Source organism: Crocodylus porosus, unplaced genomic scaffold (assembly GCF_001723895.1).
Source record: "Crocodylus porosus isolate Cpor-Errol unplaced genomic scaffold, CroPor_comp1, whole genome shotgun sequence".
In the NCBI taxonomy this organism is placed as follows: domain Eukaryota; kingdom Metazoa; phylum Chordata; order Crocodylia; family Crocodylidae; genus Crocodylus; species Crocodylus porosus.
In genome coordinates this window covers 8,438,576-8,454,098 of record NW_017728951.1, presented here as the reverse complement: position 1 = coordinate 8,454,098, position 15,523 = coordinate 8,438,576, and the positions used below count along the sequence as shown (strand labels likewise).

General features: G+C 46.0%; 1 protein-coding gene across 5 annotated transcripts in view; it reads right to left on the bottom strand.

Moving 5' to 3' along the window:
* CTBP2 (C-terminal binding protein 2) overlaps positions 1–15,523 on the bottom strand; it is a 261,968-nt gene that overhangs the window by 17,303 nt on the left and 229,142 nt on the right. For all 5 annotated transcript variants that reach the window (XM_019555618.1, XM_019555614.1, XM_019555615.1 and 2 more), the window contains one exon: positions 4,159–4,365. In XM_019555618.1, coding sequence (XP_019411163.1) covers positions 4,159–4,365 — 207 coding nt within the window. The remainder of the gene's footprint in view (positions 1–4,158; positions 4,366–15,523) is intronic.

Genomic DNA, 15,523 nt, shown 5'->3' with positions numbered 1-15,523 from the left:
ACTATGAAACTATGAAACTCAGAGGAGTCCGTTCCCTTGAGGTTGGTGCTGTCTCTTTGTTCTTAATAGTTTAGCTTTCTTACAGCCGGTTGGAAAGCACAAGGCTCAATCTACCCTTTGGTTTCCACCTCTGCAATTGCTGGAGTTACAGACGGGATGAAACTAGCTCACTGGAGTAACAGCAGTGTGGCAGCCTGCAGAAGCACAGAAACGAAGGGAAATCTCCAAGCTGCCACGCTGCTGCCACTGTCAGGTGGAACTGCCAGGAGGGGCGTGCGGGGCCAGACTGGGCAGGACTGTGACAGATGCAGGTGCTTTTGCCGCATGAGGTTTCACAGGTAACTGAAGTGGGCAGGATGCCTGCTCCTGCACCTGCTTCCCAGTAAGGCTCTGCACAAGAAACATGCAGCACTTTCACCTGGTTCAAAAGTAGTGTGGCTCTGTGTCCGGGGTAGTTTTGGGGCAGCACCTACTCTTTCTGTGCCTACTGGAGCAGCATGATCTGCTCCAGCTGCAGCCCCTCCACAAAGGCAGTGCCCAGGGTGGTTGCCCTGGTTCTCTCCCCCGCACACAGTGATGCTACGCACCAAGGTAAGCTGAGGCAGTGGTTCTTAACAAGGGGCCTGCTGAATTCAGAAAAGTTATGGAGGGCGCCTTGAGTCTAAAAAGGCTGAATGAGGGCCACTGACTTATATGATGTACCGGGTCAACCTCAGAGCTAGGATCCATGCCCTCCTGAATTTGGCTCTGCAGGGAACAGTCTTGTGACCCAGGGTAGTTAGTTCTCGTCTTGGCCTCAGCTTCCGTGTTTCTTACATGGAACACTAGGTTTTGGCCTGTTTCAGGGGTGCTGTAATTTGCAAAGGGCTTTGAAGGGGAACAGCGGAAAGTAAATGTGTAATAATGGCTGTGAAAACCACTGGACCACACTTCCTAGCTGCCATTCTGCATCGGGCCTCTGCCTAAGGTGCAGCATGACACTGGCAGGACTTTTAACCCAGGGCTCCCTAAACTTTGTTAGTCTGAGAAGTAGCTGCCTCTAGTCCCTGCAGCTTCATCCCACTGTTGAGGCATCTTTAATACCAATGACTTCCTCAGATCTGGTCAGCTCTGAACCCACTGGATGCATCTACACAAGACGCTTTACTGTACACTAAACCTCTCATGCACATGCTTACTGCATAATAAACCTCTCTAATCATGAGTAACTTTGCTACCTGCAAATTCTAGTAGCAAATTTACTTTCCATTAGTAATGGTGCATTAGTGCTTGTGTAGATGCCTGACCAGGACCAAATCTGCTCCAGTCAGCCAGCCACTGGAGGCGAGAGATGAGAGATTGCTCCCTGCCCCCCAGGAGCTGCCTTCTGCTGGGGTGGGCTCCGCTATGGAGCCTGGGCAGGGACTATGTCCCCAGCCCCAGCAGCGGGGAGCTCCAAGCTCCCTGCTCCAAGATCGTGATTGGGGAGCAGGGGCTGAGAGAACCTTATGTCCCGGTGCCAGATCTGCAGACGCAGGGCCGGTGCTGGGAGAGCCCTTAACTCCCAGCCTGTGCCCCACTGTTCCCTGCCCAGCTCCACACTCGTGAACCTGAGTGGGGAACAGGCTCTGTAGCCTCCATCCTGCAATTGTGGAGTGGGGGATGGGATTGGGTGATTGGAAAGAGCTGTAGGGGTGTGGTATGTCCCATCTGCCCAGTGGTGATGCATAGGGGTGCACGTGCACCCCCCGTCAGGTTGTGCTCCCTGCTTAGGCAACAGGCGGGAGCACTGGTGCCTACCCTGCGAGCGCTGGTTGGGAAGCGTGGCCTCCGGCAAAAGTGGCCATGCTGAATTCAGAAGTGGCTGCGGGACTTCCGGAAGCGACACGCCTGCTTTTTGGTGAGTGAGATTGCCCCCCACGCCCCTGGTCAGCGTGACTGGCTGCTGGGGGACCCCCCCCACTGCTGACTGGTGTCAGGGTGGGCACATGCCCCCCCTGACTTGAGGCACCAGTCACCCATGGATCTGTCAGTGGGGCAGCTAGCAGTGAACTAGCTGCCCCACCAGTGGATCATGGTAGAGGGCTGAAACCTACCCTACCCCTGAAGCTCTTTCCATGTCCCCTGCCCCTGATCAGGGAGCCAGGGCCAGGAGCTCCCTGCTGCTGGGGCAGGGGGACATTGTCCCTGCTCTGGCAGCAGGCAGCACCCGGGGGCAGGGTGTAATGTTCCAGCTCAGGCCAGAAGTTTCCTACCCCATGCTTCCTGCCAGTCACTGAGCTAGCACCCCAGGGAAGTCTAGAGCTCCCTCTGGTGGTGGCAGGGGCCACTGCAGGGCCACAGGAAGTGGGCGAGGTTTGCTGCCATTAGCAGCAAATATGCTCCTGCTTCCCTGCATGTGTAGACGCCTGCCCGAGAGTGTTTACTTGCGAGTAAACTGATCCCGAATCAAATGCATGTATAGATGCACCCACTGCTAGGGTGTGGCTCATTTCTGCATAGCTATGGAAAGGGGAGTAAGACCCAGCACTTTGCAACTTGCCCAGGCATGAGTGGTTACTGCAGAAAAGTAAGGAACTACAACCTAAATTGCTTAGATCTCCTAAAGCTGCCACTCTCCAGCTAATGTGCTGACTGGAGGGCTATCTAACTGATTTCTTAACTAGGCACATGTCACCAGTCTGAGCCAAACCCTGCAGCAGGATGAGAGTATGCCTAAGTCAGACAGCCCTCACAGAAGCTAGCCAAGGGACAGTCTCTGCGTATGCTTCCACTACCCCCCACACCTGGCAGAAGATTCTAGTGGTTAAGACAGTGGAGACCTGATATTAGACACCCGATACTGGAGACCTAGATACAGTGCACCCTGATTTGCAGCAAAGACCTGACCCAAAATCTCCACATCTGCAGCATGTACTAAAGACGCTTACCTGCAGAGGCAGTCATCCTCACCTGTGCTTGTGGGGAGGAAGGGGGTCAACGTGAGCAGGGGGAGGCAACTGCTTGGTCAGTGGCGGGTTACTTGTTGGCCAAGTCAGCCGCTTAGGTGCTGATGACTTGCCCCTCTAGTGCATTCTGCTCCTGAAGCTTAGGCAGCTCCCTGCTTAGCAGGCTTCTGAGGCTCCCCCTTTCCTTAGATGCTGCACAATCTCCTGGCACTGTGTGGACAGCATGGCTGCCTAACCAGGGCTGGAACAGTCTTCTAGGCAGGAGGGTGGTGAAGGGAGTAGCACTGTGAGGAACTACCTCCCCACACCTCCCTTCCCCCCCCAGTGCATTGATCAGCAAGGCTTGGGATCTGCTCCTCAAATGGGACTGCTGGCTTATACAAGGCTTGAGTGCCTACTTGAAGAGCTAGTTCTATCACCCAAGGGAGGTGTAGACCTATTGAGCAAAGGTGTTTGTGGCCTAGTCACCAGGAGATGGGGCACCTTACAGCGGGTGTGGGTTCCTTTGTGGGGGTAGTTGTAATTTGGGCAGGGCCAGCAGTAAATAATTTCTGAGAAGAGAAAACCTGGAACACAGCAGAAGCTGGGTACAATTCCTTCCTTGGGATGCTTTTGCGACAACTATGTGGGGCAATATTCAGGAATGGCTGATTCAAGTGTTACGTTCTTTGGGCGGGTGTAAAACTTAAAGCAATGGCCTGGCCCTGTGTGTGGCCTGGCCGTGGTCTCCAAGGGAATCGCTACTGGTCAGATGCTAGAGAAACTGTAACAGTTTGATTATAACCTGGTGGCCTTATATTCTGGAGACCAGAGCATTGGAAGATGTCAGTGTCTTAAAGGCAAAGATCCTCATGGAAAAGCTGCAGGGAGAAAGACTAACGCCTGAGAGCTTCACTGGGCTACCAGTGAGAGGAGCGTCTCACCAATGTTCTTGCTGCCTTTGAAAGCTTGATAGAGGAGGCTGGGTTTGCTATTCATAAAGAAAGGAACTCATTGCCCCCAAAACCTTGGGACATAGTTTTTGCACAGCCTCAGTTTAAAAGCAGTTGAATCTATGGACCTCCCACTGTGGCTGCAGTTACTCCAAGAAAAGTGCTTCTTTCCAAAGAAATGGCAAGACAAATTATCCTGATACAAACAAAATAAAACCTCATGGCCATTTCTTCAAGATCACCTCTGCTAGAAATGAGAGGCTTGTGCGGGGCTTTGTCTGCCATTCTTGCCGACATACCAAATCCAATGAGGCCAAGAGTTTCTCCTCTGATCCGAGCTGCTCCTGAGGCCACCTCCCTTATCTGCTCCACGCTCTGCACACGGGTCCCTTCCCTCAACGCCTGGTAAAGCCACGTGTTTCGTCTGTAGAGGTTTAGGACGTGGCATATGGTGGAATCAGCAGTCTCTTCCACAGCTGCTGATGGGATATTGCAGACGGCAATCCCTAGAGGAAGAAGAAGAAGAAAAAACAAAGTTATGTCTCAGTGATGCACAGTGCCAGCAGTATCCCCAGGCTCTCCCTAATGAAACTATGCTTGTTTTATAATGCTCCTGGAAATGGCTTGGAACAACTCCTAGTGTAAAGACTTTTTTTCCTGCTGCTGTCGGTAGCCCATTTCCCACCCTGCCGCTGAAAGGGACCTGCTCAGAAATACCATGATTGTGAAGGGAACATTATGGCAAATGCTGCTTTATAATTAAACTGCCTGCATCATATGTACAGCTACTCCCTGCAAGCCAGGTTAAGAAAAAGCACACGTAAGAAAACACCGTTTATATATTGGACTTGTCTACACTTTAAAGCTAGCTTGGATTAAGATTGAGTGTGAATTTATAAGTGCGGTAGCTATTCTTGATTATCTCCATGTGTGGATACAATTTGGAACTGGATTAAATTACAGTCTTTTTCTGGCATAAGTGTGTCCACCCACGGTCACTCAGGAGCAGCTAGTCTAAAATAACTATGCCTAGCGAAGGTCCATCTGTAGAAAAGCTTACAAAAATGGAACAAACTGAAGTCACTTACACTCTTTTGACAAATTTCTTCCTTCTCATAAATACCTTCCTTTCACCTGTTTGTTCTGAAAGAAGAGTTACCATCTTGGGAGCCCCATTTTGATGCAAAGGGCCTGATGTTGCTGTTCTTACTGAGCAACACTTGCGTGAAGAATCACCTGCCACTAATTATAAAGAAAGGACCCATGCACCTACTCCCAAGTAAAAGGATCAGTCCTAAGAACTGGCATTGCACTCAGTTGTCTTCATTTGCATCTTATCCATCTCCCAAGAAACCCTTAACTGAAGGCAGCTGTCCTGTCAGGGGCCACCAGCAATGCTTCACATTAGCAAAGCAACTCAGGCAGTAACTAAGTCCCTCAGTGCTGCTAATATACATCGTTCTGTGATAATTCCCTCTGTAGCTTAGTAGTTATTTCATTTTTACTTTAACACCCTTAGTTTGACAGGGGCTATCTGCAGTTAAGACATTGCCTCGGTGGATCAATCCCAGTATCTGAAAAGAAATTGGGAAGGTGGAAGGGATGGAGGGGGAAGACACAGAGTTGCCATGGAATGACCTACAGGGTTCAAGAAACACGGTAACAAGTAGGGAAGAGCAGCAAGAAGGAGCTGGGCAGGCTGATGAATACATCAGCTCAACAAGCCCCCATCATTAGGCGTAATCTTGAGGCCATACGAAAACTGTTAAAAACCACTAGACTTACAGTTGCAAAACACTGGAAAACAAAGTCACAAAAACCGTGTGTTTAATTCAATATGTAAATGAATAATGTAACTGCTAAAATGCCCTCTCAAGTGGTGTTTCCATTCAGTCTCTGTGCTTGCAACAAGCTACGTGTGTTTATGTTGAGCATGCATAACCATCCTGGTTTTGGCAGCTGGGTAAGGACCACCAGTGCTGTTGGCACCTAGGAAGAGGTGGGGCGCAAAGCACATCTTTAAATCACTTCCACATTTCAGTGCAAATGCCTCGTTGAGAAGATGATGACAGCAGTTCATACCTCCTCTTGGACCGGCTATTCCAAACTGTTTGCAAACAGGGAAACTGTTGTTTTTTCCCCCCCCCTTCTTTAAACGTAAAACTACAGACTGGATAAGCATGCGAATGAGGTACAGAAACACTTGTTTTCTTTTTTTTAGCAAAAGTTTTGGATGCTGAAGCGTAGTTCAATGTCAGACTGTAAACTCTTCAGCAAATGATGCCTAGTGTACATGACCTGGGCTACAGAAGTATTGCTGTATGGCCTGAAGACATCTGCTCTAACTTATTGCTACACAAGATATGTAAACGGGTTTGATAAGAGATGAAGCAAAGCCAGCTCCAGGACTGAATCATGTACTATCAGGATCCTAGCGATCAGTTCAGCACATTTCAGCCTTTTGAAAGCCCCTGAAAATCTGTCCTGATTGCTCTGGTACAGTTCAGTTAACCAGATGGCTGGGAGGGCTCTGGGCTTTAAAGACATACTCTTCATTAATGTGCTTTCCAAACTCCTCAGGTCCAATGTGATGCATCATGCTGTGCCTAGCTTCAGAGTACTGGATGCAACTTTTAAAACACAGAATGGACTGAAATAGCTTCCCAAAACTACCAGGAATATTAAGCACCAACGCGCATTGCAGAGGCCTGGAGTTTGTCTAATCAGAACATTTTGCACTTGCACAATATAATATGCAGTGCTACAGCATGGAGACCCGCATGCAAAGATCACTGAGGCATCAACTTCAGTGTCTGTACTACAGTCTAAGTCTCCAAACCTCACTGAAGTCAGCAGAGCCTTTCTGCTGACTTCAGTGAGTTGTAGATTGGTCCAGGAGGTATTTATGGGTCTATCAGCGCCCAGCACATGTGTGTAACTGCAATTAATATAAAAGCTGTTACACCCACTGTATACCCAGTGGTGGCAGCGGTCCCTCACTACAAGGATGAGAGTGTTCCAGTAAATAGGGAAGTCATTGGCGAGTCTGCAATTGAGGAGGCCAACCCAAGATCTGCATGTTCAACTGAAGATACAGCAAACAGCTCCAGAAGGATGGAGTAGATCTTAGTGATGTTGGGTCACAGCTCTTTCCATCTCTCTTGTCTACCTGTCTCCATAGCGAAATGAATTTGCTCAAAATTACTGGTGCCTTGTTGTTGACATCAAGATGCCCTTGGAGCATGAGTCCGTGCTTAACTCTTCCAGGTGATTGCTATTAATATCACATTTCTTCAGACTGGTCTTTCAAGATATCCTTGAAACTTTTCTTTTGCTCCTCTCTGGAGTGGTGACCATTGGTGAGTTGGGATGATAAAGACCCGTTTTAGGAGCTGGTTGTCAGTCATCCTTATGACATGGGTTGTCCAATGGTGCGGGTGCTGTATAAATATAGTTTCAATGCTCGTGGGGTTTGACCAGAACACTAGTGTTCATTCTTCAGTCCTTCTGATTGATATGGAGGACTTTCTGGAGACATTACTAATGGTAACGTTCCAAAGCGTTCAGGTGTTTCTGATATGTCATCCAAATTTCACATCCATGCAACAGGGACAGGGATGACAACAGTCTGGTAGACAGGAAGTTTGGTGAGGTTGGAAGTCACGATCAAAATATACTTTGTATGGTCAGGCAGAGTAGGGGGCATGGCATGGGCAGGGAGGGAGCAGGGACTCCCTTGGCATGCAATATGAAGTTAAAGAAAGGTCTTCAAATGTAAATAACCAGGCAGATTTTGTTTACTTGCAAGAGAAAACAGCAAAAAGCTAATCAGTCTGCAAACACACTGGATAGCAGAGTCAAACTGTGAGCAGCATGTCAACAGCTCACAGCTGAAGAAAAACATTTTGCAGATAAATGCTTTAGCCAAGTGTCTAATTCAAAATGACTGTTCCAAAGACCTTGTGTTTCTTAGTTTTATTAAGATTTACAATACAGCATTCTGAAGCAATGAATCATGTTAACACCAGCCCATCAGCAAACATGAAAGAGCTGCATACATCTGGCAGTGCATAAAGATCAGTTTGATTTTATATGCTAATGGTATCCATTAGTGGTAAAACAATTTATGCTGCTACTTCCTACATCTCAAAATCTCTGTACCACACAAAAAGGTCAATATATATGACTACTCTTCAACCTAGTTAAGAAGGCTGTACTATTGCTATGGCCATATTATCCTTCTCGGACACCAGGTGGCACTGTTACACATAATCTTCCAAATCCTTTTTTTTTTTTGGCATATGAGAGGAGGTTTTGCTCCCAGGAAGACATGCAGGTCATGGTTAGTCTGGCATAATGCAAGGATCTACAGACAGGCAGTTTTGGGAAAGGAGGATTTGTGCAAGATGCAGCTGTTTGGTCTTCCCTTTAGCTTTTGATTCCTTAAGAAGACAGCTGTTCCCTAGGAAACAGGCACTGGTGTTGGACAGAGATTTGTGGCAGAAGAGCCTGGCTGCATGCTGTTGGCCACGCTTGTCCCAGGGCTGATGTATGTGTATAAATGAAACAAGTTACATACAGAATATACCCACATTGTGACATGGACTTCTTCACTGGGAGGCTAATGTGCAAAGCCTCGACACATGCTAACTCTCAGCAGAGGGTCAACAACGGCATCAAAAAAAGTCAACATGATGTTAGTTAAACTGTCTGTTAAATTCATTTTTCATGCTATAAAAATGCCATCGATAGGAAATAGCCCTATGCAATAGGATTACTGCAGTTTCTATGCCATTCCGAAGGGCCATACTGAAAGGGATCAAGGGGCTCTGATGACTCCATACCAGACCTGTCTGTCTCATCACAACCCTGCCTCAAGAGGTTTGCTCCATGTAAAAATTAGTGAGACTGCAATTAAGAGTACAGACCCAATTAAGATGAAGTGAGTGGCTGCTTATGAAAGCTTCTGCATCTCTGAATCAGTCTACAAGGTGCAACTGTATCCTACCATCTGGTTGATCTCTGGTAGGGCAGAGATAACCGAAACCAGAAAGTGACAGAAATATTAGACATGATGAACACTGATCAAACTCGCATAACTGAAGCTGGCTCAATACTTCCAAAATATCTAGAAAGGAAATACCTTAAATTCAAGTAAAGAAGAAATCGTGTTTGTCTCCTGTTTGAATCTGATCATTCTCATCTGTGAACTAAATCAAGAGCTCTTCACAATAGAAAGACCTTGTTCTGGCACATAAAAAAACTTTAATTCACCAAGCTGCCATTCAAAAGGAAGAGGTCATTAGCTTGAACACCAAAGAGGTTTGTGTTCTGCTGTTCTGTTATATGTAGCATGGTGTTGAACACCTTCCAATAGAGTATTAAGAGCTACGTCTAACGTCTGTCACATCTTGTTGGTCTTCTCATCCTCCCAGAGGAAAAACAATGTTTAATGAACTGTCCTGTTTTGGTAGGTTTGGGTTTTTTTAAGTACACGTTGCTATCTATTATGGTAGGGTTTGAGAGGTCAAAAATGCACTACGGACTTGGGAGTAGAAGGTACAGATGTTTCTGGGGGTCCTCACCTCCTGATGGATTTATAACATAATCTCAGACCAGCCTTCGAGAAGCTCCATCTCTTCCATAGAACAGGTTCAGGTTTAGTCTCCACACTACAGGGCTGCTGTCAAATATCTATTGCCGTGGCGTCGACACCTTGACAAACTCTAGTTACAACAGGGATAGTAACTTCCTTCTGTTGCAAGTGCACATCAGTGTGGCCTCCACTTCAGATAACAGGCTCCTATACCTGTCAATTCTCAGGACTGGGGGAAATGAGGAGTATCAGCTGCACAAGTAAAAAAGAGACAGAAGTACAGCTCTCCTGAAGTTGGCATCAGACCCAGCAGCCATTTCAACAGCGTAACATTTATACAAATCAGTGGATTGCTCCACGCGGTTGTGTTACTGATCTGAAGCAGGCTGCCTGTGCCTTGGTGGAGTGGGACTTGACATTTGGAAGCAGAGGTTCATCATCCACTTGATAACAGAGATATGCTGCATGATCTACTTAGAGACTCTCTATGACAAGATGGCTTGGGCCCTTCACTAAGATGATCCAGTAATGAAGTGGGGATTCAACCTGAAAAGTTTAATACTGGTGTGGAGAATAACTTAAAAAATTAGGTTAACTCACTGTTTTATGCAAATTTGCAAGCCTACCTTAAGGCAAGAGCTCAGAACTACAGTGCACTGCCCCATGAAAGGACGTATCTGACCATGAGGGCTTGAAGTGGAGTGACACATCGTGCTGAGGTGATAGTGCCCCAGCACCTCTGGACAGCCGAGAGAGATGTGGGGCCAGGAAGAAGAGAACAAGCCAGAAGCTGTATGGCTTAGGGAGGTGGATGCTGCTCTGGGAGAGAAAAAGCCTTTGGTTCTAGCCTAGGGCACTGGGTGCAATGAAAGCAACGGTTAGGAAGAGTGATCTCATCCTCCAACTTCAAGAGGCCTGGGATGGTGGACCCAATAGGCCCATGGTATAATGCTATAGGGGTACGGTTGGCCAGTCCTGGTAAGAAAGGGTTTTCAGCACCAAGGGGAGAGGTGTTGCTCCAGAAGGCAGGAATGGATGTCCCAGGGTGCGAGAAGAGGAACTGACCTCTTTCAGGGGCAGCACTGGGCTCTTTACTGGTAACTGTCTTGATTCTTCCAGGGTCACATCTTCAGCTACAAACACTGACACGGCAGAGTGCTTCGCCAGACCTGGTCTGGTAGTGGAGGAGTCGCGCTCCCTGGTCTAGGCTGCTCCTTCGCAGCAGCCCAGCCCTGTGGTTTGTGGTTTTATCTTCAAAGGCCCAGTCTGCACCAGAAAGCTTTGTCAGAGCATGGCTGTGTGTAAACATCAGACAACCCTGGGCTGGCCATACCTTTGCTCACAAAAGAGGGCTTTGCTACTGCTGTTCAGGGAGGTAATATAACTAGGCCAGCAGAAAACCCCTTTCAGCTGCCATATGCCGCATCTCCATTAGGGAGTTCTGCCAAAATAGCTATCCTAACATAGCTTGAGTACAGCTTAGGCCAGTGCTTCCCCCCATTTATGGCCCCATATCCTCAGCATGGCATCTCATTCCCAACCCACAGTCCCCCAACCCTGTGACCCCATCTGCTGATGTTGCAGCCCCATTTGGGGTCACAACCCACAGTTTGGGAACCACTGGTAGGCTGTATCTGCTCCTTCCTCAGATATGAGAAATGGCACTTTGTCCCCAAAAGCTTGTCTAACAGCTCTCCTGACTCTACAGTTCATCCAGTAACAAATATTTCTCTCAAGTTTTGGTTGTCTTCAAATATAAGTTACAATTATTCCACGATCTCTCTTCTGGGTTCCAGTGAGGGTTAGGTATTGGAAAAAAAAATCCCTAAACCCTTGCTGCTGGCTGTCAAACTATTTCCCAACCGTAGCCAACTCACCATCACAAAAGTAAACTTTCCACTGATCACCAAACACCAAGCAGAACAAGACCCTGCCTAAACAACTCATGCAAAACACATCTCCATCACCACTACCACAATGAACACACTCTGCAATGAAACCACCAGAACCCATGGACCCTATATATGTCCATAACAGAAGGTCACATATTTCATCCTATGCACCAAATGCCCTTGTGGAAACTGAATAACCACTTTGAACTCCCACAGAAAAATGGGACAGGGCAGAAACACCTGGTCACCAGCAGTACTACTTTCACAGAATCACTGCTCTCTCTCTGACCCCCTAGTCCTTGTACTCTGGAACGTAACTTCAGAAGATGGGCTTGGGAACAAAAATGCATGGTATTACTGGACACCAAGAACCATGGATACAAGCTACGGTTTGATGGGTCTATGAGAAGGCACATCTGATCTGATCAGATGACACAGCATTGGATGAAGTAAGCCCAGTCCCTACAGAAATATATGTTACACATTTCTAATTTAGTTAGTCTAGGAGGTGCATATCTACTCTGCCTGATTTCAGGCTAATGTGGGCTCTCTGTTTATGGCTTGTTACAATTTACCTGCTCCCACTGGTAACCCCTCTACACTCCACAGATAATAATGACTTTCTTCCCTTTTGAATAGTCTTATTCTTTTATGTAATTAGGCTTATCTATTTCACCTGCCTTTTGCTTAGTTTGTAGCTACCTCTGATAAACTTTTTTTCCCCACAGGTATACTCCCCTCTTCTCCTCCTTTAAGTGACTTGTTTTCATTTGCATAATGGAATTAAACAAAAGCCATTGCTTTACTTGCTATTTGGCTTTGGCAAGATCTGCTTCTTTCCCAGTTCTAAGGAAGGGCATGTCTTATCTGACACCTCTCCCAGCTATACAGGTGGTCCAATAAAAGGTATTAACAAACCTTTCTTCTTGCATATTCCCCAGACCATCATAACAAATTGCAACTCTACTAAACTATAGAAGGCCGGGTAGAGATGCACCTTATAGACCAATTAAATCAGAGATGCATAAGCTTTTCATGAGTATACCAGCTCTTCACTAGTCTTCCTGTAATACCACAGACCTCCCTAAACACACATTGGTGATACCTGACTTGAGAAATCTGCATAAATACATGCTGCCCCCGCTACTGCCAAGTGAAATAATTAGTGTCAAGTACTCGGCTTCTAGCCAGGCTCTTAATGATAAGGGGTTTAAGCCTCCAATGACCTGCCTAGGATGGGGCACAAAGGTCTTGGAGCTTACCGCTCTGGAAATCCTGTCTTACTGCATGCAGTCCAAAATGATGATCCATCTCTACCTTGCCCCTCTTCCTTTCATACACATTAGCAATTCTTGTATTTAGTCTAGATATTAATTACAATTGGATGTGAAGCACTGATTTATAATGGTTTTGCAAAGCCTATATAACCTTTATTATGTTCCCAAGGAACTAATGATCTTTCTATGTATTTACAGACATTTTTATAGAGACATTTTCCCTGCATTTCACATTTATTTTTTCAAACTATGACTGTCTGCATATTGTTCTGTAAAAAATGTGTCTCAAGGTTTCTGGTATAACTGATTGGACTGTGACTAATTAAATTGTCACCTCTGACAACTCTTAAGATGGTCTTCTTCACAACAGCCACATGAGAAAGGCTGGAAAACTTCTGATGCTGATCATACACATACCGAATCCAGGAAACATAGGAGCAGCAGATGTACTACCCTTAGTGAAAGGGTGTTAAAACCCCTCTACCTGCAGCTCCCCCCCCCATTCTTCTGTTGCTGCTGCCACTGGGGAGACAATGGGCAAGTGTTACAGTTAAAAGTCTCAAACCCCTTTGCTGAAATCCTTACTCTCACTCTAACCTTCAGATCTTGAAAACAGTTGTTCCTTTGTTACTATAGGTCCCTTTTTAAAGTGACATGTCTCTGCGTAGAGTTGAACAGCATTAAGGTAATTGAAAATGTCTCCCCAACACCCACCGTATTAAGGTTCCAAGTCAGTAAAGCACTTAAGTACATGCTTAATTTTAACCTCTTAGCAAAGCAGTTAAACATCACACTTAGTCCAATGAGATTTAGGCACATAATTAAAGTTAAGCATATATTTAAGTTCTTTGTGTACCGGCACATTCAAGCAGAGCTCCTCGAAGGGGTAGAATGATACAATAACACAGATAATCCTTTTTCTCTTTTTTAAAGGGAGACTGACAGCTTTAAATGTACTCAACTGAAAAATTTAAAAATGTAAAAAATCATTTTTAGGTCTCATGTTTTTCAGGAAGCCTCCTGCCAATTTCTGTGCTTTTATAAATCTTAGTTCTCAATGGTTAAAATGTTTTTCACTCCTCTGCTGCTGGATGAAAGACTCAGACAAACACAGGGGGACTCTAACTGACCACACAGAAAGAAAAGGGAAACCTGAAAAACAAACAACTCAAATGCAGAAAATGTTTTCTTCTTAATCTCGTTTGGCTACAGTAACGCCAGCTGCCACTTGGACCATTACTGGAAATATACTGTCCAGTCACAAGTGAGATTTTTAAGTTAATGTTGTATCCCTTTATATATAATTACCTTTTCGGCAAATGGATCTTGTAATTTAACCCCTTAAAAGTCAAGAGCTAATCATGCTACAAATCTTGGAAAGAAAAAAAAAGGAGCACCAAAATTTTCCCTACACAAGTTTATAGTGCTTTTGTGGTATTTCCACTCACGTCAGTCAAAAAGTCAATGTAGTTGTCTCTGGATGAACTGCAGATGCACTGGACCGATAAGATAAATAATCAGGTTTGCTGATTAGGCAGGCTAACTGCATGCGTTCAGGAGAAGCATCAGAAACAATTTTGGCTGCTTTCTCCAGCCTGTGCGAGGCAGAGATGGGAGATTTGTCCCAAGCGATATCAGATGGGGGTAGGAGGCTACTGCTGACCTTCTCCATTCTCACCTGAACAACATCCTGTTTGGGGGAGAGTGTGTAGCTAATGAACCAAGCAAAGTTGACCTAACTATCCTAACTTAAACATTAATTCATGGGAAATTCCTCCGATCACTAGTTCTACACCCATTTCCCCATAACTGAGGTTGGTTGACTGCCCATCATTTTCTTAAAGGACCTTTGCCAAGCTGAAGCTGTTTTTTGCAAGTGCTTGTTATAATATTCTATGTTATCTGTATGGCAGTGGTCTAGTTCTTCTGTCCCCTACAGCCAAGAGCAGGACTTCATTGTAGTAGAAAATACAGAAAGATGTATTAAAAAGGCCTGCAACAGATACACACCAGATCTCAGTATTTTTTTTGAATAAGACATACTTTTAAAAACCAAATATTTTGTCTAAAAATGGCCTGGATATTAAACTTGAGTTGGGGGGGGAGGGGGGGCAGGGGAAGGCCCATTTATGCACCGCAGAGGTTATAACCTGGTAATGGTGTCATTATTTTATGTTTTATATTTTACTTAAAATTGAGGGTCTGAAAATTTTGGGACATTTACAATTAAAAGGAATGTAGCAGTGTACAGTGTTCAAGGCCGTGGCACTTCAGTGCGCAGGGCTCTGTAGGGAGTGCACTGCCTAACCATAGTCAGACCTAAAACTAGGTTCAAGAGGTGAATGAAGCTGAGAGATGGTTGTGGGGTGGGGCAGGAGGAGTCCAAAGTAAAACAGATTTACATAAGCAAAGATTTCCTGTGCTCAAGATGGAGGGGTTTCTTTATTTCTATTGTCTATAGTACTTGCAATCAGGTGAAGAATTTACTGGAGCAACGAGGGAAAAGGGGATAGTATCTGAGTTTGGGAAACACAACTGGGCGATGGGAACCTGGAAAATGGGTAAGAGGTTCCTGGCAGACTTTCAAGCAATGGTACAATTGGGATCAGAGGAATTTTGTCATACCCTGAACAGCGTGCCTTTGCCCATGCCAGATGTGCATGGCAGGAGACATGATGTTTGGAAATAGAGAATGAAACTCCTTCCAATCCTGCCACTGCTGAGCTGCGCCAAGTCCAATCCTGAAGACCAGGTGATGGGTGGCTCTATCCCATCCCAGCCCCCTCCCAATGTTCCAGATCTGGGACTGTTGAGCCAGGTCCTACCAGCTGATGGTTGGCCCAGACCCGAGACAGCTCAACTGCATGTGTGGCTTTCGGAATCTCCAGGGCACTGGGGC